Raw genomic sequence first — 24,011 nt, forward strand, 5'->3', positions numbered from 1 at the left:
CTGTAAAATGGGTATATATTGTTGTTTGCTTCTTTGAAAAGAACCCTGAGATCTAGTGATAAAAGTAGCTGGGTAAATAAGAGCTGGATTTCATCAGGTTCGTAGTAGGAAACAGCTTCTGGTGAGATAACTTATTAAAAAGAAGTGAAGTTGCCTAAAATTTATAAAGCACGGATTCTTTTGGATGAACTCTTCAAGTGCAAAACTATGTCATGTGCGCAAGTTAAACTTCATGCGTTTTTGTTTGGTGGATTCGGATGTATTACTTTTCCTGGCACCATTTATTCCTGGCAGGTCCGCTATTTTGAACCGTTAATCTCAACAAGCTCAGAAAGATTTATTGGGAAATTGAGCTTATCAACTCTGCAGAATCTTTATCTACCTGTTCTGTACCTATTTTTACTTTTCACCATGGTTTTTATAATTTTCTTGGACTAGGACGTATAATGTCACGCTTCTATAAGTACTGATGACATTAAATCCCTCAGAAAAGTAGAATAGGGCTGCTCTACCTGATGACTTCCTGGCCACCATTTCTTTGTTCCCTGTCCTCGCAGTGAGTGAAGTCCCATACAGGATATTAGACAAGAAAAAAAAACTGAATAGATGCCAGACTGGATAGAGTAAGAGATATTTTTAAAATGATATTAAAGCAGTTGGACAAGATGATTAGATTTTAGCCTAGGTATTCTTTTCTTATAGGCAGAAAGTATCTGCCTGCCTGGAGAGTTCCTGAGAGATGAAGAAAACATTTCATTTAAAAGCGAAGGTTTTCACTTTCCTGGGAGAAGGAAAATGATTCATTGTACAGATTTCTGAATATAATGAGATTTTCTAATGACTGCCTACATCAGCACTGACAGTCTTCTCTGGCCATTTTGTCTGTCTGCCCACAGTAGAGCTTCAAATAATGTTTTGGCTACTCTAGTGCAAAAATTTCAGTGCATGTGGACAGCTGGCCTGGGTACTTGGAAACTTAACGGTCCATGTATTGACCATCAACTTTAACAACAATCAAGGCACTAAGGATCATAAAGTACCCAGTCTTTGGGTGCAAGAACATTGTAGATATTTACTCTTTTAGATGTATACATAAAATATAATTAGATAAATGCAATGCTGTAGCCAAATACCACAGGCAAAGATGACGAGATATGTATTCTAAAGACAGAAATAAAAGTAGATAGTAAGTATACACTGAAGTGTGGTAAATCTCTTATGTACTAGATTTACATGGCTATATTTAATCTTGCTTGGCAATGGCTGCAGCTGCTTTCTTCAGGCTCAAAAGCATAGCTGATTACCTACATATCAATTCATAGCACAATAAGATTGAAATCTTATTTATTCTCATTTTAAAACACCTTTTTCTTGTTTCTGTACCTTCTCTTTTCTCCTTCATATTATGGTAGCAATGATGAATGTTGATGACACCTTACTTGCTTCAACTATAGCAGACTATTTTTGAGTTATTAGTTTACAGGTCCCTGATCTTGATTCTCTTGGGAGAGAGAAAATTGACTGTCTAAGTTACCTGGTTGTCAACAAAAATATTGTAACAGATGTTCAGAATAGCATTATTTGAGAATAATGTGATGCTTTAACATGGCATATTGTGGCCAAGAGCGAGAAAAACTTGTGATAACACCCCCTGAAAATAATCTTGCTGGAGCTATGAAAATTGGTCCATATATATATATTTAAGGAAAAACTACTGGTGCAAGGATGACAGGCTACTGTTAGACAAAAAGATCCCATTTTCATGTCTAGCTCCCAACTGTTTGTAATGGAGGTGAGTACTGAAGTAAACTAAGTGGAGACAACAACTTTCAGACGTGCAAGCACTTTATTCTGCTCAAAAATCCATAGCAGAGGCTCTGTTGTCCAGTAGCCTGCAGTTCTGAAATGGCTGTAAAGGATTGCTGGAATCAGTCAGGTAGCCCATTTAATGTTCCTGTGAAGAGTCAGATAAGCAATAGCATTTATAGATGGGAAAATGCTGTTTTGCTCTCACTGCTTTTTGTTAAAAATGACCATTCAAGATCTACTGAGGGCAAACTCATCAGTGCAGAGAAATACAGTGATGCTCTCATACGAGAAATTACCCCTTGGCCTTACAATGCTAGGCACAGTGTGTTAGACTCATACACCTCAGGTGTTTGTGCCCCTTGCCCCTTCACCCTGCATCCAGGTCTTTCCATCTCTTGCATGAGGAAGGCTGGGATTTTCTATGTGAGAAATGTGCCCAAAATGCTCATTAAGAGTAGGGAGGTTCTATTTAGAGAGACAATTTTCCCTTTGCAAAAGCAGCAGAGCAAGCAGTGGAGCTCTGGGTGGACACTGTCTGAGCACAACCATCTCTGCTAATCCTGCAGCCTTTGGCAGACCTTGGAAGGCTCAAAGTAGGTTCTCCAACATCAGTTGCTTATGATTTATGTATCAGGCTAGTGGATATAAGAATCTGACAAACTGTTCCTCTTGGTGCACGGGTGGTGAACAGCATGCCTTGCACACCCATTTTTCTTCTAAACAGGCTGTTCCTGTAGCTTGACTCTCCTTTCCCTCCTGAAACCAGGAGTGCACATCGAGGTGACGGTTCCAGATTCCCAGTGTGGGAAAGCAGGCACCTGCAGGAACTGGGGAGCAGAGGGGACTCATAGCATCTCTCTATGCATCAAATTCAGGGGAATGATCTCTCCCAGAGCCATCAAGGGCCTCAGAAATACAGTACTGATATGCCATCACACCCAGCAAAATCTACTTGAGCCTCACTTGCCTACTTATCTCTATTGTACATCCCATCTTAAGTCTTGTTCTCTGAATTTTATCTACTTTCTCTCTTTTCAGTATTTTTATTTTAGAAGATTTGAATGCTCTTCCACAATGTATATATAATTAGCCAGCAGTACTAACCACGTAATTACTGTAACTTTTCTACTTGTCCTGAATAGACATTTTTCCGTATGTATGGATAAAAAATGACTGTCACGTAGTTGGTGAAAAGAATGATGTAAATTATAGGCCAACAGTGAGATACTTTCACAGAGTGATTCTAATTTTAGTCAGTCCACTCGGTTTTAGACATGTCTTACTACATTAATCTGTGACTTAGGTATATTAAGTGACCGAGATTAGAAATAAATTTGAGTAGGAGAGTTAATATTTAAACCAGGAAAGACATTTATGGGCATCAGTGAAGAAGTGCTGTGTTTGGCAATGACGTGCACGTAATATTTCCTGAAGTACTTCAGTACTTTTTATGCGATATGCGCACATAGTGCGCAGGCTGATGTCTCACGTCTCTCAGTTAGAGAATTTTTTTTTTGGAGCCAGAAATATGTTCCTTTAATATTTCATCCTTACTCCAGAACAGTTCCTGAGAAACCAATTCTTTCACTTTCTGCCCCGAGCTATTTATTATTAGATCTCACCATGGTAAATTATGGCTTGGGATGAAGTTCCTCTTTCACTCAGCCAAGAACCTGTGAATGCTTCTGCCTCCCCCTGGCTTTGCTCAACACTCAGCAGACCACAGGCTTTCTCCCAGGGTAGATCTGTACAAGCCATAACCTATGTCATGGTGCAGTTCTTGGGATTTACCTGGAGATCCCAGGGCTACAGAGGTTGCAGGCTTGCAGTGCCTGAAATAGAGAGAGCTTATCTTTCCTTCATCTTCCAAACCCTTACAAGTGCTCAAGGACTGACGACATCTGTTCTTCATCCTGTCAGCCTTGCACTGACTTGTTTCCTTCCCTATAACCAGCTCCTGACTGCACCTCTTGGGGCTGCATGTGCTTCCAGGAGTCTCTGAAGTAGCTGACAAATGCATTTAAATGCCACACCACAAGAGCTTCCAGCCAAGAGGATGAAGAAGAGTTCATATAAAGGACATGGTTGCAGGAGGCTGCATGGAAATTGGCCGGCCCTGCTCATTCTTGATTAAATGTGAATTTTGCTGCTGCTATGGAAACAGGATTGGAGGAAATATTTATAATTACCAGTGGGTAAAATATTCCAGCGTTTTATCTGTTCTGAAACATTTTGGCCCTGGAGTCCTGTTATGATTGAATGTTGAGCAAGCTGGTGAACCTGACCTGAGCTCTCTGTTCCAGTTCACCCAGTGAAATCATCCCTTTTCCCCAGCACTCCCAGTACAGCATGGATGTCAAAATCTTTGAATTTTTTGGCTTTGGTGTTTAGATTTATCTGTAAGTCTACTCTTAGAAAGATCCAAAATTCAGGATAAACTCAGGATTTTCGAAGTGGTAAAGCAGGCTTTAGCATCTGGAAATTCGTTATTATTTGGTATATAAAACGTAATGAAAAGATCTTCAAGGACAGAACTTCTGCTTTTCCTTTTCTCTGTTCAGGCTACATTTACTGCTAGGTCAGATTTCCTTTTAAAAAGCTGTTTCCATTCTCAAAATGGTCCCATGCTCTGCATTAAGGGAGGAGAAAAACCCCAGCAATGCTGTCTTCAATGGCCCAGCTTAGCAAGAAGATTTTGGAGGGAAGAGAGGAAATCTGCATTTTTTTTCACAAGTAGATGCCCCGTAGGGTTTTATAACATCCTCAATATTTGTGAACTGCGCTTTCAGTGACGTCAGCAGAAATCTGTTTTACCATTGATTAATCTAGTGAAATTTTGAAATGTTAGACTTGTATGCTCGAAGGAGTACACTAGCTTAAAGATGCACTCATTTGTAAGAAAAGATGACATTAAGCGTTCTCTTGAGGAAAGTCAATTTAACTGAAGAATTACTTGCTTCAGTTTAAGAAGCCACTGGTAGCCAGGGAGTGGGTCTGTCAGAACACAAAAAGTGCTTTGTCTCCTGGTTATACGTGCTCTGGCCTCTCTGCAGGAATGATATGGTCAGAGTGTAAGGAAATCTGGGAAGAGGGCCCACGAGAGTACGTGGTCCATCTCTGGAACCTTCTGGACTTTGGGATGCTGTCCATCTTTGTGGCATCGTTCACTGCCAGGTTCATGGCTTTCCTCAAAGCGACCGAAGCACAACAGTACGTCGACCAGTACGTTCAAGATGATGACCTCAATAATGTCACCCTTCCCCCTGAAGTTGCTTACTTTACTTACGGTAAGAAGCTTTTTTCTGTCTAACACTGTTTGCTCTTTCAAGCTGATGTGTGATCGTGCTGAAAGTACCTTCTCGTGATATTTATGAAAATTATTTTCAAATTAAAATTATTCTTCTGAGATTTACCCATTCCAGCAATATTCATAAACAGACAAAAAGAGCTGAGATCTGACCTTCATCGAGTCTCTGATCTTTTTCTGAGGCTTATGTCAATCACATCCTGAAAAATAGCTTTAGCAATGAATTATTGTGACCTGGGAGGATATAACTTAAAGTATAGACGATGAACTCATTTCATTTTCCAAATGCAAAGGGAGGGACATGTGAACCAGTGTGAGATCTGGAGCTGCATTTTTAACTGGTGGTGTGCTCTGCATCTGTTACATCTAATGTCTGTGTAATAGAGATACAAATAGTAATCACACCCATACATTTCCTTCTCCAAGAGAAAACCTTTATTTCTGAGTGCATTTCTGAGTGCTAACATTTGGAAATGCAAGCAATAGCATAGTCCTTGGTTAACATTATTTTTGACGTTTTTGATATTTGCAAACGAGCAGAGCTTTACACTCTCATGTAGGGGCAGGACTTGTTGCATGCCTCTGTAAACTTGAGATAGAACCTTGAGCAAAATCAGTGGAGACATTGCTTATAGAGGTCTGCGAATGTGAGCGCAGAGGAGCAATCTTTGCTTACTAGGCTTGCAAGGCAAAGTTCTAGCAATGAGCTTGGACCAGAGGCAGATCCGTGCTGGCAGTTCTCATTCACTGTAGACTTGCACCTTGTGGCACCAGGGACACATGCCCTGAGCCTGCAGCCACAAACTCACTCAGCCTCCTGCTTGCTGTGGCCTCTCAGAGGGTAAGCTTCCCTCTCCCTGCCCCAGCAAGCAAGTGGCCTCTGAGCTCAGGCTGTGGTTTTGCTCTTTCTGGTTTGCTGGTGACCCATTTGTAATGAATTCATGATACAGAAGTGCAAAGGGTCCAGAACTGAATATCACAAGCAGATCCTGTGAATTCTTCCATCTGCTGCTTTTCCTTGGGTACAGATTACTGGAAATAATGCTGAAGTTTACTGCTGTGTCCTTTATGATGTCACTTGTTTTAGCTCTGAGTCAGTACTTTCATCAAGGAGCTCAGCTGATGCAATGACACCTACAAGCTATATTAATATAACTGCTCAATTTTTCAGTACAGCAAACAAACTATGCAGATCTGATATCAATAAGACACTTTTTAAAGTAGAAATACTGGAGTGGCTCTGTTGTCATTTTAATTTCAATTTAAAGATAACACAATGATGTTATTAGTTTCAATTTAAAGATAACACAATGATGATATGTTTAGTGGCTTTACCTGCCTTATCTGAACAAACTCAGGCTTCCTTTTCTAAAGTTATGGAGAGAGAAATCTCAGCCTCTCTAATATTTCTCTTCCATGTATTGACATAGTACCATGTATCTAATTAGAGTTATAGCCAAACTCTGCTCTGTTGTGATTTTGGCTTTCAGTCTCAGGGGCATCAGTCAAAAAAGGGACAGCGCAGCTGATGCTACAATAGGAAATCAAAACTCTCACAGTTTTTTAACTTTATTTCATTTATCTGCTGTGTGACTTTGGTAAATCTCAGTGACTTGCTCATTTCTCATCTTTTCCATGTCAAAAATGCAACTATTTCTTGCCCATCTTTGTAAGTGCTGAAGACTTCAGTGACCAGTTATTTCAAACCTTTTTTTTCCTTTAACTGCTGGCCAGAATCAAGCTTCAGCCCTAAAAAGGATTCATTTGTCATCATAACATCCACCTACCACTTTTCTTTACTAATATCTGATGTCCGTGTATTGTTTTAGCCAGGAACAAGTGGCTTCCCTCGGATCCTCAGATCATTTCAGAAGGACTGTATGCAATAGCTGTGGTACTCAGCTTCTCCCGCATTGCTTACATTCTTCCAGCCAACGAAAGCTTCGGGCCCCTGCAGATCTCTTTGGGAAGGACTGTGAAGGATATCTTCAAGTTCATGGTCATCTTCATCATGGTGTTCCTGGCCTTCATGATTGGAATGTTCAACCTTTACTCTTACTACCTTGGTGCAAAATACAACCCTGCGTTCACAACGTGAGTACCTGAGGAAATGGGGCTGCTCTTGCAGGGCTCTGCTCACTCTGGTTTATTGTTGCTGCTAACTCATCTCAGAGAGCTGGGAAGCTGCCAAACACTCTTCTGCTGTTAGTGAGGTGCTTGGCTAAAAACAGAGAGATGTCTGTACAGTGGGTGATTCTATATGCAAACAGAAGTCCATCACTTCAATGTGTCTTTGTGTTCCCTAATCTTCCTGTGAGCTCACTGAACTTAACCCTCCCTTCCTCTTAGCTGATCCCTCCTTACTTCTCCCTAGGTTTCCCACTTTCCTTTTTGCCCCTGATCCTACAAGTCCAATCATCTGTCCATTCAGCCAACACACTCATTTGACTGTATGCTATTCCAAGAAAGATTGCTATTCGGCTCAACCAGATATAAACCCAAAGTATGTCTGCATGGCTCTGCAGAGTCAGAATGTGCAGGATAAGGGCTTCAAAATGTGGGAGTCCATGTAGCACATACTCAGAGTAACTTTGCTGAGGCTAGATGTGAGATTATTGTTCTTTAAATTGCAAAGCTAAAATGCATGTAAAACAAGAGAGGTTTTTCTCTTACATGAAATCTGTTTTAAGATGTCACCTGAGAGCAGCTGCATTTATATGGTAACCGTGCAGAGCCAGCTGCTGGCTGTGATGCTTAAAAGCAGCCAGGATCCAGTGATGGGTTTCTTTAGATCCTGGCTGGGCGCTTTTCAGCAGAGGCCATATGAAAGCTGCAGGGAACACTGTGCCTGGCACTTGGTCACATTAGACAGGGTCCACCTGGGTCCTGCTCACTCCCCATGTCTTTCAAATCCTCAGAGCAGGGTCAGGAGCCTTGTTACTCCTTCCTTGCCCTTACAATGAGGGCTCTTTCTTGAGTAACATGCACCCTGTCTTCCCTTGCGGAGAAGTATTACAGCAGTCAGCTTTGCACTGTGCACAAAACCATTGTGACTTGCCTTGGGGGCATGGTGGGGGCTCTCCTTCCCACCCACCCACCTGTGAAGGAAGAGGAAAGCTTGGTGTGATGCTTTCCCCTTGCTGTGATCGGACTTCAAGGCAATCTCGCCAGACTTGTAAAGCCTGAGACGAGGAGCAGACAGCAGCTGGCACTGGTTGTGTCATTTCTCTAATGTGTCACACAGCAAGCCTTAGCTCATAGCTCCTCTGGGAGAAATGACCTTTTTGGCACTGCTGTCCTGCAAGTGGCTGTGTCCTTCCAAATGCACAGGAGCCAGTTTTACCACACTACTCTCTTGTACAACGCATGCTTCGTACCACAATGTTTAAATTTTCTGATTGAGCCAAATGTGCCTTCTGAACCTTTCTGTAACCTCAGGATACGCTTTAATGGAAGGATTTATGAAGGCAGATGCAATTACATTTATCTGTGCTTGGTAGTAAGAGAGAAGAAAATTGAGTGTGGGATGTAACTTGGTTCTTACTGGAAGAGATGTCCTTGAAGCACAAGAGTTAATGTGAAGTTGAGTTGATGCTGTCCCTGACTGCAGCAGTTGTGGTGTCCCCCAGGCACATCATCAGAGCACCCGTTAACAGATTCCAGCCTCTGATGCAACAGTGATAACTGTCCAATTAATACACACAGCACAAGGGGATCTCTCCATCTTTTGATGGAAATAATGAGCAAACATTGCCTGAAATGGTGACTGCTCACTGGAGGAAAGATTGCTTGAGTGCCTGAGGGCTGTCTGGGCTGGGGAGAGTCCTGTCAAAAGGAACTGCACATCCTCCTTAATGTCAGCCTTGTGATCACTTATCCTGGAGGGACTTCATGGTGCTACAAAGCAAATTTTCCATGAAGGTGAATTTTCCTTTCAAAAGTTTGGAAGAGACTTAAAAATAAACCTGATTCTCTCTGATAATATAAACACACAGAAGCATTTAAGGATGACAACTGAAAATGAGCCCTTCATCCCATGAAACAGAGTGTAAATTAACATTCGTCCTCAAAATCCTTCTCAGGCATCTTATCAAACCAGAAGCCCACAGTCCCAAACAATTTCAATAAGCTAAGAACGATACATTGGCAGAGGAGCCAGTTCTCACAACATTTCCTGCTCTGCTCTTCTTGAGCTGTCTGCAAACCTTTCTGGGTGTGGTGCTCTCCTGCTGCCCTTCACTTACTTGTGACAAGAAGGCAAAATTCACTGAGGCAAAGAAAGATGCTCTCTTTGCTAAACTTGTAAGCATTCTGTGCCTTCACTGACTTCGCTGAACACACCCTGTAGCAGATGTTGCAAATTCTAATGTGGATGTGTGAAATTTTACAGAAATAGAGTTTTCTACTCGAAACAATGCCTGTTTTACTGTGAGGTCTGACTCGGGTATCACTTGGCTAATTGTGATAGAAAAAACCTGCTGGATTTTTGCGTTAATCAGATTGTGGCCAGTTCCAAAGGGCACTGAATTGATAGCTCCCTCTGAACATCACAGTGGATATCCCCAGTGATAACCTAACAGACAAGGATCTGCTTGCAGAAATAACATTGAGTTTGAAACAACCACAGCTTCCCAGGACAGTACGTAGGTGGAAAAAGAGCGTGTGTTTGTCCAGGTATCATTGAGAGGGAATTGCGTGCTTAGATCTAATAATAATAATCCATGAATGCTGGTGTAGCTTGCACTTTTGGAATCCTGCTTGTTTCGCCTTCTGCAAAGCAGGCACGCAGCACCCCGGTGGCCTCTGAACCATGTTATCATGTGGTTTCTGTCAGTTCTTCAATTTTAATGTTCCTGACGCAAAGGAAATGAAAATGCAATGTTCTTTCCCTCATGCTGTTAAACATTGAGATTATTTAGCTAACTGTGGTACACGTTCAATTTTTTTATTTTATTTTAAGTTCCTCAGTGAGGAGAAGTAGACTCTTTTCAGGACTCTTGCAGCCAACCCTGGCTCTGTTTATGTGTTTATTGTATGCTGTGTACAGAACACAGCTCTCCAAACAGCCCATAATTATGAACATGCTATGCAAACAAAATCGAAATGGAGGCAAGACTGATTGTGTTCGCCTTGCTTTCTGCATCACAAATCAGGCTAAAGGCTACAGAGTGAGGGTTTCTGTCTGCCTCTCCCCAAGGGGAACTGTGACTCACTGCTCAGTGCCAATGCTACTTAGAGGCTTGAAGGCTTTTTTCTTCTCATTCTGCTTCGTCAAAATGTGATATTTTTTTGTGGATTATATTGACTGTGTTACTTTTCTGGCAATGTTAAAGCTCTACCAATCAATTTAAGGAAATAATTCAGTCTGAAAGGATGCCTTAAGCTTTTTTAAAGGGGAGGACGCAAGGCTGACACAAAATCATGGCTGCTTCATGATCTTTTTTGATGAACAGCACACAGCTGTTTATAGAAGTGAGGAAAATCTGAAACTAGATGTTTGCCTGTGGTTTGTTTTCTTGCCTTATGCAAAATCTTTGCTTAACTTCACCAAGACTGTCTACTGAAGCAAAATTCTTTCTGTTCTCACTGCAGTAGCTGGCCCTTCTGCAGCAAGGAGAGCACAGCATACCCATCCCAGAAATCAGCACCGTTTAATCTGCCCGACAGCTCCTCCTGCTCTCTGGAGCTGTCAAGCTGGGCAGGACTTCTGTCCTTCTCTCTTCCCTCATTTGTTTGCCTTTGGGAAGGATAAAGCACCCTGGGTCTTTGCAGGAGGGAAGTAAATAGCATAGTTGGCATTGACCAGGCACATCAGTATCTTGGAAATTTCAAGAAGTTGGCTCCAACTTTTCCTCATCTCATGTTCAATGAGACGTTCTCAAAAAGAAAAGAATATGTTCCCTGTGACCAGCACCAGAAATTGTGCAAATTGGCAGGAGTGTGAAAATGAGAGGAGAACCATTCAGGTTTGGCACATACTGTCCAGAGAAGCACACACCCCACGTGTGGAGGTGCCCAAGCCCATGAATGGGGCCTTGGGCAGGACAGTTGTTGGTTGGCTGGGGGCTTAGATCTTTAAGCTCCCCTCCAACCTAAGCCATTCTATAGTCTATGGACTCAGCCTCTTCTGAGGGTGGGGGTGAACTAGTACCAGGTCCCTTCAGAAACATTTCTTCCACAAATGAGTGCTGTGTCTGCAGGCATTGCTGAGCGTCGTGCTGGGGTGCCACCTCTCCCATCACCCTCCTGCTCCCATACCCACTCTTTCCCCACTTGACACTGGGATTAAGGACCTTGGACATTTGCAGAGCACGGTGGCTCTGCTGGAGACCTCAGCTACTCGGGGTGGCCAGGGCCACATCCAGCCAGTAATTAACTTTTCAAGGTGAACCTGGCACCTCTCCAGAACAAAGGTTAATGCTTCAGCTGCAGAAAAGGAGCAGAGTTGACATGTTGTATTAAAAAAACGCCGGCAGGGTGGAAAACTAAGGGAACGTTTCCAAATTAAAAAAGGAAGGTTAATAGCAGGGTGCAGCTGGGATCAAGGCTGGTGGTTACGGTTTTTATTACTTTGATAAGTGACTTTGGTGACAGGTTTCAAAGCCAATGCTTTTTGGTGTTGTACAACTGGAAATACAATGTCTAATAGAATAAGTGCTAACCTGATTGCTACTCATAAAGGTGAAGGAAATCTGACACATTAATATCAGCTGTCCTTTGCTGCGTGTGATGGCAGAAGACACAGCAGAGTGTTCGAGGAGAGGAAATATCCACCATGTAGAAAAGAGGTAGTGCTTTTTTGCAGCAGTCATAGCTCGTCCCACGGGTATATCTCCGTGTAATATCCCAGCCTCATGCAAAACAGCAAGGAGGAGTGAACATGACAACGTATCTGAGTAAAACGGAGACAAAATAGAAAGCCACATTACAAATGATGTCATGTGACATCTATTTGAAACACTACTCAGGATCATCTCCCACAAGTCAATGTGGTTATGCTGGATGAGAATGATGCCTGAATATTTGCTGCAGTCTTACAGGAGGGAACGCCATGAGTTGTGATGGGAGACAAGAGCCAGTTTGCTGTGGCAGAAAGGAATAGTGCAGTGCTGTGCACTCACCCTCCAGGGAGTTAGAATTAATTATTATGCTTGCACGCATAGTGTAATAGATACCAGAGTGGCTACAAAGTTTATTGTTTCCCTAGGACATGTTTTAGTTTGTGTCTATAATCTGCTTTTACAAACAGATTTTTCAGGATTAGTCTGCCGCCCTAATAATAATAATAATTAAAAGATCCTAAAAATAGTTAATGGCTTTGTTTTCTTAGGAGGCATTTACCTCCTGGGATGCAAGGGGAGAGGGGAGGTAATTGATTGCTAATGTGGTAAGGATTATTCAGTGAAGGCATTATTTGCTTTTCACTTGAAAACTAAGCAAAGTTCTTACAAAATGTACCAGCATCCCTCCTCATCCTTCCCCTTCCTTTATTTCTAGCTGGGGCTGCTTTCCTTCTGCCTGGTACAGTTTTGACTCCTCTGAATTAAGCTCTCCTTTTGATCCGCTAGTACAGCTGCATCCTTCCCATTTTTTTTTGTCATTACCTTATTCTCCTTCTTCCCGTCTTTCAGCATTTTATTTTCCTCTGATTCCTTTCTACTTCCAAGTTGCTGCTATAATCAAATTAAAATGCCTCCTGTGACATCTCTTATTACTCCTTAATTTCAAATTGTTTAGGACCTTAAGTTTTTACTTTTTAGTTTTTACAAATCTTTGGGTGCCTGAATTTTCTGTGGCCCCAAAGCAGGATAGGATGAAAAAAATGAGACCATGGGATGACATTATCTGCATGGTGTGCTGGTTATACTCATGCCACAAGTCAGAACTTCTCACAGATTCCTTTTATGCATAAAGTAATGCTTTTCTTCTGCCCTGGAAGTCACATATAAGGCAGTCAGGATAAGTTTCCTCTTCCAGATAATCTCTGCTTGTCTTCTCCAGATGAGGAATAGGTGACTGAGTAGAATTTCTGAGTTGTCCACAAACTGTTCCAAACTGCAAGTGGCTCATGGAGAAGTCCTTAATGGGGGCAGAAAAGCCAAGTGACAAATAACACACCTGGGAAGAACAGATGGAGCTAATAAGGGGTCACTGCCACTTTATAATATTCATAGCAGTAGTATTTTTTTATCAGATCAGGAAATTTAATCTGACATCTCCCAGGGTGATGGATAACTGCTTGTAATTACTGTGCCAAGGCATCATATTTGTATTGGTGGGTTGTCACTTTTATTATTAGCATTTGTTCTGGCTAATTTGCTACCAACTCTATAAAGTGATCGTTTTCTTTATTTTTAGGGTAGAAGAAAGTTTTAAAACCTTATTCTGGTCAATATTTGGCTTATCTGAAGTGATATCCGTGGTGCTGAAGTACGATCATAAATTCATTGAGAATATTGGATATGTACTCTATGGAGTATATAACGTGACCATGGTGGTGGTGCTCCTCAATATGCTAATAGCCATGATAAACAACTCCTATCAGGAAATTGAGGTAAGATAAGAAACTGGGTTACGAATACAGTACACATAACTATCACTGATAATGAAAATGTTGAAAGAACAAGGAAGTTGAAGTTTATTCTATATGCAAAACTGGAACTGTACCGAGGCACAGTTCTTATACTGTGTAAGAGATGAGGCCATATCAGTCTCAGATTAGGGCCTAATTAATAATTAACAGTGAATCGTTTCTATAAAAACTTCAACTTGTTTTTAATGACCATCTGTGAGCAAGCTTGATTTCCTTTACATGTATTTAATGAAAGCAGTTTGTAATATTTTTTACTCCCTATGTTGGTTACAGTAATTTATCCACGTGTACTACCTTTGCTGTGTTGTTTCCTTATGACAGATCAAGCAGTACTTCATCTGTTTTTTTTTTTCCTTGTTTTCTACTGGCTAAACGTGCAGGCCCATCAAGGGTTGAAGTTCATAGACAGACATTTAAAAATTCCACATATTCCAAATACCAGGCATACAGTCTTGGTAAATAGTTTGTATTATTTATTTTGAGGAGTCCCTGGACCCACAAATCATAATGGTGTGAGCAAAAGAAAAAGAAAGAAAAAAGAAAAAGCAGCATATGAAGGATATGAACATGACAACATATAATGAAATATGAATAGGTATCTGCAAAAAGGCATTTACAGGGTTCACATAGATTTGTTCAGTAGTATTAGTGGTAGCAGGATGGGTTTGCTAAGTGCTTTGGACAAAAACAACTCCCTGCTAATGTAAAGAGAAGAAGAAGAAAAAAAAAGATTAATATTTGGACAGCGCTAATGCTGATTCACCTCTTTCTTCCGATTTGCTAAATGTCAAGTTTCTGTCACTGGGTTTGTATTAATTATTTGCTCTAATCTTCCCTCAGAACCTGACACTACAAAAGGCCAGAGCTGAAATGATATTCTGACTGCAATGTCTGATTCCTCCATGTACTGTAGTGCAAATAGAGCTCTATCTCACGTGTTCTGCAACTAAGTCTAAATGTCAGAGGGACTTTACATGTGTTCCCTGTCCTAGAAGAAGGTATTTCCCAAAGTTTTCTAATCACTTGGAGTCATAGAATGTCTTGGGTTGGAAAGGACCTTAAAGGTCCCCAAGTTCCAACACCCAAACTTTAAGATCAAGTACCTTCCTCTACCTTCTTCTGCTGCAACAAGAACTACTTCTGAAGGGATCTCAGATTCTCAATGCATTTTCTAGATTATTGTAGTAAGTAAGAGATCCTCTTGGAAGTTTACAAAAGCTGAATTTCAATAATTGTCTCAATAGGTGCCCTATGTTCATTTTCTGGTCTGTATTCCATGATGAGCAGTTTCCTGGATAAGCCTTTAAAATCCTTCTTGGCTGCCTGGAACTTTTCAGAACTTTGTTAATGAGCATTTATATCTATCAGCAAGAAAAACAAACGTGACCTACTCCTTCCAGATCCTCCTGCTTGAGAACTGGGAGAAATCTAGTAAATCTTGCACTAATTCCTTTAAATCCTCAGCAACAGAGAGATTAAGAAAAGACAAAGTTATCCCACTGACTAAATAGAAAATCCTTTCTGTTTTTCTGACAACAGCAGTGTCAATAATGACAGAGGATGGTAATTACTTAGGAATTAAATTCCATTGCAGTCAATGGGGAAATGCTTTTCTGTTAGCCAGGGTTACAAAATAGAATTCTGATGCTTTCCATTGAACATCTCTTTTCAGCTACTTCTGTTTTTCTTCTGTTTATTCCTCAAGCATTAATGCTTCCTGACTAGTTTGCGTTTATCAAATAAAAAAATAGTCCTTCTGCCAGCCAGAACACTTCATCATTAACTCCTTAGCTATTTAGCAGAAAAGCATTACAAATTTTAGCAAATTATTTCTACCATAATTCAGCTTTAGGCTTTTGTGAGGTTCCACCCCAAACAATGAGAATGCTGAGCAGCAGCAGTGAATGCTGCTTTATTGGCAGCAGTATTGCTGTAGCTGTGACAGAATTAATCTCAGTCGTGGTATGCCAGTTTCTGATGTGGTTTCAGAAGTAATAAGTTATCACAGGGCAGACCATGTTTCTATCCATGCTTCTGGCCTCCACAAAAACCACAAATAAAGCAGCTGTATCTCCTCTGTTCTTTTGCTTGATAAATTGTCCTGACACATGGGTCTGACCTTCGTCCCCTGTAAATGCCAAGCAGATCCATAAAGGGTGTGCTAACCTTCACCTTGTCCTTGCACTTGGAAGTGATCCTTCCCCATCCTGGCACTCCATATGGGTGATTCACAGGCACTGTGTGGTGGGTATTTTTTTCTACAGCTGCTTAAGTGGCAGGTGGTGAACAGTAGGAGAAATAAGGTGCATTGATCTGGGGATGTTATGGTGGTGAATGCAATCAGGATCGACTAGGAAGTAATCTGATGATAGAAGAAATCAGTGATCTAGCCTCCTCTATGGGTGATTCCTGGTCAATGCAGCAATAACAGCTGACAATTAGCATTGCAGTTAATCAGAGGCAGTCGTTGTATGTGTAACCACTTGTCCTTTGCATGGCTGTATATATGTGTTTTAGTAGTCGCTTACCAGCAGAGCACAAGCACTGGGTTGTAGCTGAAAGACAAGCGTTTTGCTGACCAAGGAAATAACTAATGTTTGACTCACTAACGTGTAAAACACCTACAAGAAACCTAGTTACTGGCCACCACTATCAAGCTGGCTGCAGCTGTGCTCCCATGTTCAAATGAGACAAAGAAATAGTGAAAAATTCCACTCTGAAATGATTTGCTCTTCATTATCTCCCTCGTTGCAGCACAGCTCTGCTCCAGCTTTCCTTGTCCCCACCTCCTTCCCCAAATGCCTGTCTTTGTGACACTGCTGCATTTCTGCAGCCTTTGCTGGAGAGAAATGCGAACTCATTTGTATCCTTGCTTATGCTGACCTTTCTGGCTTATGGCATTTGCCTGGCTTAGAAGGCAAAAACGGTTCCCCTGCTCCCAACTTCTTAATAAGCAGTTTGTAGAAATTTTCAGTCAAGCAGAAATAAGGTGACATTCAGTGTGGCATCTGGAGGACCTGCACTCTCTGTTTATTCATTTCTTTGTTCAATTTTTCCTTCTTTTGAGATGACAGAGAAACCCCAAAAGATAATGCTGCTTTCAGCTGTCCAGTTTTAGTGGATTCTGGCTAAATCCTGCCTGTGTGCTTGTTCTTACGATAGCTAAATTCCTTTCTGTGTGCTAATTATGCATTTGGGTGTTATTTTCTCTTCCCTTTCCAAGGAGGATGCAGATGTGGAGTGGAAGTTTGCACGTGCCAAGCTCTGGCTGTCCTACTTTGACGAAGGAAGGACTTTACCTGCTCCCTTTAATCTAGTGCCAAGCCCTAAATCATTTTATTATCTCATACTGAGAATAAAAATGTGCCTCATAAAACTCTGCAAATCTAAGGCCAAAAACTGTGAAAATGATCTTGAGATGGGGATGCTGAACTCCAAACAACGGGTATGTTGCATCTTTGCTTTTGCATTCTTTGAAGAACAGTGGACCTGTGCCTGCAGAGACCATCTGGAGGGGGTTGTGTGGTTCACCGGTTGATCAGGGATAGTGCAGCCTCTTGCTCAGCCTCGTTACTTGTCTTATATCAGCACCTAGAGGGTTCTCCCAGACTTGCAGCTTCATTGTACCGAGCACTGTCAGTACACTGGTGACAGAGCAACTCATAAAACGAGGCACTTCTGTAATGGGATTTCCCAGAGCCTCCTAAACAAAGTCAAAGACCAAGGGCAGGGGGCACTAATAATAATATCTCATTTATCTATGGGTCCTAATCTGCCCAGCAGGCTTTCATGCCTCTTCAAAACATCCTCTTGCCTTTAAGTGATTTCCAAATTAATTTTAGTGCCGTTACACTAACCATTGTATTTACTGCCTTTCCAGGTTTGGGAACAAGTTTCCAAGCAGTTATTAATAACACCTCCTAAATGCCTACAGCTATAACTAGCAACCTCTCTGCTTACTTCTGCCTAATGATGGGTAGCACTGATGGATGGATCCTGCCTCTTCTATCTCTTCTTTGGCCACATAAAATAGAAATGTGTTTTGGAAGCACTGGGGGCATGTTTTCCCCATCAAAAACGAGCATCTATCTAGCCATTATCAGCATTCTGATTAATAATAATAACAATAATATCATTATTTCTCAAGATCTATGGGACAGTCAGAGATAAAAAGCCCTTAGTTAAGGGTTTCCCTGTACATTTACTTGCTTGCAGTTGTAAGGGTCCTTGTGTATTATCTCCTTTTAGTCTATAATAGGAATTAATTCCTTTGAGTAAGTACTTCTTTATTTCTTTAGCACTTGGGACAAAAAGCTCTTAGGTGGAGAAAAGTGTCAAAGAAATCTATTACAAATATTGGTCTTCTGAAACAACTTTTGGAAGCTTCTAGACTGGAAAATCAATAGCTTTGTTGTCATCTGATAGAAAATAATGCCATTCTATTTTTAAAAAGGGCTTTTTTCAGATGAAAAAGTAGCAAATTGTGCTACTGAACTGCTGAAAATCAATTCTGTTTCAGAATTTTTGATAACTGCATTGACTTATTCTCTACAGAACCATTTATTTTTTTAAACCACGCCCTACACTGACAATTACCAATCCAAGAGAAATGCATTTCATTTCTCTTAGCATCTCCTTAACCAAAACTTGTTTGAGAGTACTATTTTTGTATTGAGAACGTACAGTCCTTTTTCCCTTCAGTTTTTGTTTTTCAGCTCTCTTTCAGAACGTTGCCTTTTTAGAATGATGCTGCCTTTTATTCTCCCCACGTTTAATCGTGTGTCCTTTTTGTTTGGGGTTATCCACACCTGAGATGCTATGGTTGACTCAATACATCACGGTGTTCTATCATTTCAGAAAGTCCGTTTTCAGTCTAGCAGCCTACGTACAGAAAATTTCTCTTTGAAGAATGCTTACAACAAGCCCACAAGATACCAGGTAATCACAGAGCTGGGGCAGAGGTGTGTTGGTGTACTGCTCGGCTCGGCTGGACTCTCTTGGCTCCGGTCGGTGCCATCCTGTGATGTGCTGAGCTGTGGCTTAATGAAGTCACAGTGCTCAGAGACAAAGACAATGTATCATCATTGGAAATAGACATGGTGTTAATACAGGCCACGCTAATTAATTCCACTTGAGGATATTAAGCTTCATAGCAGGACTATCATTTAAGCTTTAATCTCCCAGTCTTGCACTGGCAGCATTTCACTGTCACGATACCATGCCATCCCTCCAGCCTTTCCATTGCCATTTGCACGTGCTTTCTCTGTCAGTAACTTGTCCTATGCCACTTAACCTGCAATGTGGTATGATCCAAGAACACCTGTGGCTGCAGTGGTGGCAGAAGGAGCCCCAGCACAGAACTAGCACAGCTCTCTGTCTCACTGCAGCATTTGTGCCAGCAGAAGTGTTGTTTCTTGTGCAAGCATGTAGTGGGGCAATGCAACAAGCAAAATGTGTCCCATTCAATGTATTTGGTTTGGTTTATTTTATTTTATTATATTATAAAAAGTGAGAATCAGAATCAGTTGGCAACTATAGCCTCTGGAGGAACTGACATAGAAGAGCTGAGGAAAATAATAGTTTGAGGTATAATGTGCACTGGCAGTTCTAGGACTGCTTTGTTCTGTGCTAGTGTGGCATCCAGCACAGTGGGCTCCTGTGTTGTATAACATACTGTTAATAACATGTTTCTGGTCTTAAAAGTTGTCCTTGCTTTTGTACCAAGACACTGAGGTGTCTCTGAAACGTAGCTAGATGTGAAATTCATTCATTCTGGCATCTGGAGTTAGCTGGCTTGACACCATCAAAATTGAAGGGAAGAGATATGACTGTCCTTCTCAAAACAGCACTTTGGCATTTCTGACATTTTCCTGTACGTTCAGACCCACGGGTAACAGAAAGATGTGTTGGCTTCTGGTGCTATAATTTCTAAATGAGATCACCTAATGTTTATGGTAAATTAAGCCTCTATTTCTAGGGTTGAAAAAGCCAAAGACAGCTGTGAAAATTAGGTTTGTTTGTTTTTTGTTTTTCAAAAAAGAAAGAAAGACATAAATAGTTATTTTCTCTTGACATTGTCCCTGCTGGACTTGTCTTCGAATGACCTTAGAAAGTGTCAGTTACTGTAGGAAGAAATTGTCAAACGATACAAGAAAGGTGCAATAATCTTAATTATCTAAATATAAAAAAGAGTGAACACTTTGATAGTCTAGACAGAAAGCTTTCTTCTGTGGGTGGGAACATGTTTGAAGTAGTGGCTTCTCTGAATGTAGTCTGAATTTCCTTTAGTGAGAGTTATCAGGTGAAGCAGACATACACTTTGAGCAGCTGGAATACAGCGCTCTCAAGGGATACCAAAAAATATACAGAACCTAAACATGTAGTACTTAAAAAAACAGGATAAACAGCTCAACAGATACCATGATGTGGGAATAAACTAGTCCAAGCAAAAGGATGTCTTTATCAAACCATCTTGAGATGAGGCTTTACATGGAACATTGCTAAAATGCTGTGTTAATCTCCCGTGTTCATCCTCACTTCCAGCACTGGCAGTCTGTCCTGCTCTCAGCAGTACCTTTCCCGTAAAGTTGGGAAAGGATTTGTTGGGGAACTTAGAAAGACTGGTTGGTAATTTTAGACGCTCAGAAATGTATTTATGTGATGTTTGGAATGATACAATAGTGGCAAAGTAAGAGATGAACAAATACGATGGCTCACTTGGCTCTTGAGCTCTTGGACTGCCCACTGGGTAACGTGGAGATTGAGGCCAGATGTATTTAAACTGCTTCAAGTTTGGCCTTCACTATCGAGATGCTGTCCTGAAGCTTTGTTTGGCATTTCCCTGCAATAAACAGGATTCTTTTGCTGAGAGGCTGTTTCATTTATTGTAACTATAAGGAGCAGCATTGGGGAAAAGGAGAAAAGCAATACTGGGGCAAAAATGAATTACCTTCCTAAACCTACCGGCAGAAATATCCACTAGGTGACTAAGTAGCTTCTCACTAGAGATGGTCACGTTTTTAATATTTAGTTTCTGTAGACAAATCTGACTATTTCTGTTCTGTACCCTTAGGCTTTTGGCTGTCATGTACAGCAGTTAATATAGGACTGTAATTGAGTAGCAACCATCAAAAATACCAGCTGCACAGGAACTGGAGTAGATAGGTGTTATCATATTTTCTCCAGATAATAATAATATTCATTATTTATGTCGATTCCTTGTTTTATTCTGAATTTCCTGTCATCTGTTCTGAAAAAAAAAAATCATTTATTTTGGATCCAGGATTTCCCTACTTTCCCCAAACATTACTTCATTTATGTTTTCCCAGGTGCCAACCCTACCTCCCTCTGGATTCTACTACCTTGGCCATCTTCAACACACCGTACGTGCGCTGTGCCTCACCTCTGTTGCCTAAACTGACCCACCTGGTTAGCCACATGCCTCTTTGAGACAAGGACAGTCTTTAACATCCCACATTCCATGACTACATGACCTATATATAAATGACTGGATCCTTCTTTGATGCGTCCATGCATTTTGTACCTTTATAATTCATAGCTGGCTACTAGGAAAAAAAAAGAGCAAGTTTATTGGTTCCTTAATTCACATTTCACAGTCTTTGCAGCGATTTTAAGGGATGTTCAAAGCAGACGTGATTGTTCTGTGAATAGGTGAGCTCGTGCTGAGAGAGGCTTTCCCTTAATAGTGGCCATCTGCTCAAGAAAATATATTTGCATATCTTTTCTTGGATGTTCACTGAGCTCTCCTCTGTTTGCAGAGGATGCAGAAAGCCCCGAGGGCACAGAACTCTTCATTGAATCTGTCACTCTTTTGTCTCAAAGAGAGCCCTTTACCCTCGTTCTGGAAGTAGTCAAATCAAACAGGACAGTAAAAGGCTCTCCTATTTTTCTGTTTCAAGGAGCTGCTCCCAAGCAAGACAGCATGTCCTGCCTTAGCTGCCCCCTGCGACTGAGCTATGGCCATCAGACACTGCCTGTCCAAAGAACTGATATAAATATCCAATAAGCAAATGTAGTTCTATTAGTTTGGACTTCTGATCATTACCTCTCATAGAGCAATGCTTTTTGTGTTTCCCACAGTTCAAATGCTTTTTTTTTCCCCACATGGTTCTGTAGAGAGGAGCTGGCAATGATGTAGGCCTTCTGCTGCAAACTGGGCAGCCCGAGACCAACAAAGTTACCTTCCTTCTACATAAATACGGCATTTTTGGAACAATATCACATTGCAAGCTCACATCCATCATCACCTCTTACTGTTTCCACATATGCTATTCCTTACTAACAATCATCACCCATTTTATAAATACACATGGTGCCATTTTTACCCTGTGTACATCCCACAAAATCCACCATTTCCCTAAGCAATTTCTCATTCTCCATTTTTGTTCTCTTTTTCTGTCTGAAGTCTGCTTTCTCTCCTCAACCCCAAGTTCCAAAGCAAGTATTTCTGCTTAACTTTGGCTCAGATGTTCAATTAATCATCATCATGAGTGAGTTTACTACCGTTGTTAATTAACAACTTCTTTCTTCCAGTAAAGTGTATTTTGTAGACACATTAAATAGCAACTTGTTCAAGAAATGGTATGAGTCCCATTTCTTAAACTGCTGTTAGATCATCTGCATTTTCATTATGTCTGTGGGACATACTCTGCACTCAAGTGCATCCCACAAACAAAATGGGGACTTATCATGGAATGGCTGTCAATCAACAACTTTGTATTCAAGTTCACAGTGTAAAGTAGAAAATAAATGAGAAGTCAATAATAAAAATCCCTTTGCCTCCTCTGAAGCCAGGCTTCATCCATAAAGGAAATCAAGCGCTTGAATTTCTCATAACGAGTTGAGAACTGAGGAGGTGTGGATAAACTCACGTTAAGTGTTTCTGTTCTCGTTTCAGAAAATAATGAAACGCCTGATTAAACGCTATGTGCTGAAGGCTCAGGTGGACCGAGAAAATGATGAAGTCAATGAAGGCAAGTGGATTTTTACTATTGCTACACATTAGAGCATGTTATGTTACTGCTATTGGTATCTTGAGTAAAATAAAGAATTGAGCTTAGAGAGCACTCAGTGGAGAAGAAGCGTGCCTCAGGATCGCATGAAGGCAAACAATGGTAACTCAGAGCCACCTTTATGCTCTGAAATTTTCCTTAGCAGGAAACATGTATCATAGGATCTGTCTATACATGGTACTGCTCTGCCCCACAGCTCTACATATCCTTCCTTTGCAAAACCCAGGGCACTACCTGTACTTAGATTTGTCTTAGGGACTAAGTAAAGCAGTTCTTGACTGTACTGCCCATGCCCAACCCAAGGGCATTCCCAAAACTGAATGATGTGCACTGCCATGGTGTCTTGTAGGACTTGTAAGTAGATGGAAAGAGAGACTGTAATACCTTCCTCCTACCATCCTTCTGCAAACGTCCCATGTAGGCGAAGGTCTATACATGGAGAGAGAACAGACTGGAGAAAAAAGATGAATTTTCCATACATAGCTGTTACTGTTAATGGTCCCACTGCTGCAAGTATGCATTATTTCCTATAAGCCAAATATTAAGTGCATAAAAGCAGTAACATCATGTAGAGTGCCACACTCATGACCAAGCTCGTGTAAATAAATGATCTCTCTTGTCTTAAAACCATAGGTATGATTTCCTTGATATTGCTAACAACATATTCCTCCCTTTAGGAGAACTTAAAGAGATAAAGCAAGATATTTCTAGTCTCCGATATGAACTCCTGGAGGAAAAGTCCCAAGCTACTGGTGAGCTGGCAAGACTCATACAGCAGCTGAGTGACAAATTCGGAAAGAACTTAAATAAGGACATTTGATGGTGAGCACGGAGGAAAGCAACTGGATTTTTAAACATTATTCAGTCTCAACCAGCATTTAAGAGGATAAAAACAGCGCAAAAAACGGGGACCATGCACTTATCTTTTATGAATTGGCCTTTGTCCGTATGAGAACTTTGCATTACTCCTGTGTTTGGTGAATTACCAGTTAAACCTTTCATGACACAAAATAACTTACTGGTAAAAACACATGCCCTTTGACATCAGAAATAATTGTACCATAGGGAAGGCACCTTTAGTTAAAGGCAAAAAAAAACAACAGGTCTTCACCCACCTGTCTCCAGTGAACTGTGCTCGTTTGCATTAACTCTGTACTGAAGTTGGTGAAGGTTGAAGAAAAAAAAACATGCCAAGCATATTCCTTGAGAATTAAAAACAAAAATCCCCTGTCCTTGGGCGTGTACTCTCCTTTTATGTTTACATGGGCAT

General features: G+C 41.0%; 2 protein-coding genes across 2 annotated transcripts in view; one reads left to right on the plus strand and one right to left on the minus strand.

Moving 5' to 3' along the window:
- The window catches only part of TRPC7 (transient receptor potential cation channel subfamily C member 7), a 58,515-nt gene extending 34,914 nt beyond the window's left edge, over positions 1 to 23,601 (plus strand). Inside the window, exons 6-13 of the mRNA XM_065735075.1 lie at positions 4,863 to 5,096; positions 6,946 to 7,210; positions 13,475 to 13,670; positions 16,933 to 17,154; positions 18,567 to 18,647; positions 21,038 to 21,091; positions 22,627 to 22,702; positions 23,419 to 23,601. Of these exons, the coding sequence (XP_065591147.1) occupies positions 4,863 to 5,096; positions 6,946 to 7,210; positions 13,475 to 13,670; positions 16,933 to 17,154; positions 18,567 to 18,647; positions 21,038 to 21,091; positions 22,627 to 22,702; positions 23,419 to 23,561 (1,271 nt within the window). The 3' untranslated portion in view covers positions 23,562 to 23,601. The remainder of the gene's footprint in view (positions 1 to 4,862; positions 5,097 to 6,945; positions 7,211 to 13,474; positions 13,671 to 16,932; positions 17,155 to 18,566; positions 18,648 to 21,037; positions 21,092 to 22,626; positions 22,703 to 23,418) is intronic.
- The window catches only part of TGFBI (transforming growth factor beta induced), a 170,670-nt gene that overhangs the window by 13,846 nt on the left and 132,813 nt on the right, over positions 1 to 24,011 (minus strand). The gene's annotated exons all lie outside the window — the stretch shown is intronic.

The sequence above is a fragment of the Cyrtonyx montezumae genome, unplaced genomic scaffold (assembly GCF_038088225.1).
Source record: "Cyrtonyx montezumae isolate F1298 unplaced genomic scaffold, pur_monq_1.0 scaffold_18, whole genome shotgun sequence".
Classification (NCBI taxonomy): domain Eukaryota; kingdom Metazoa; phylum Chordata; class Aves; order Galliformes; family Odontophoridae; genus Cyrtonyx; species Cyrtonyx montezumae.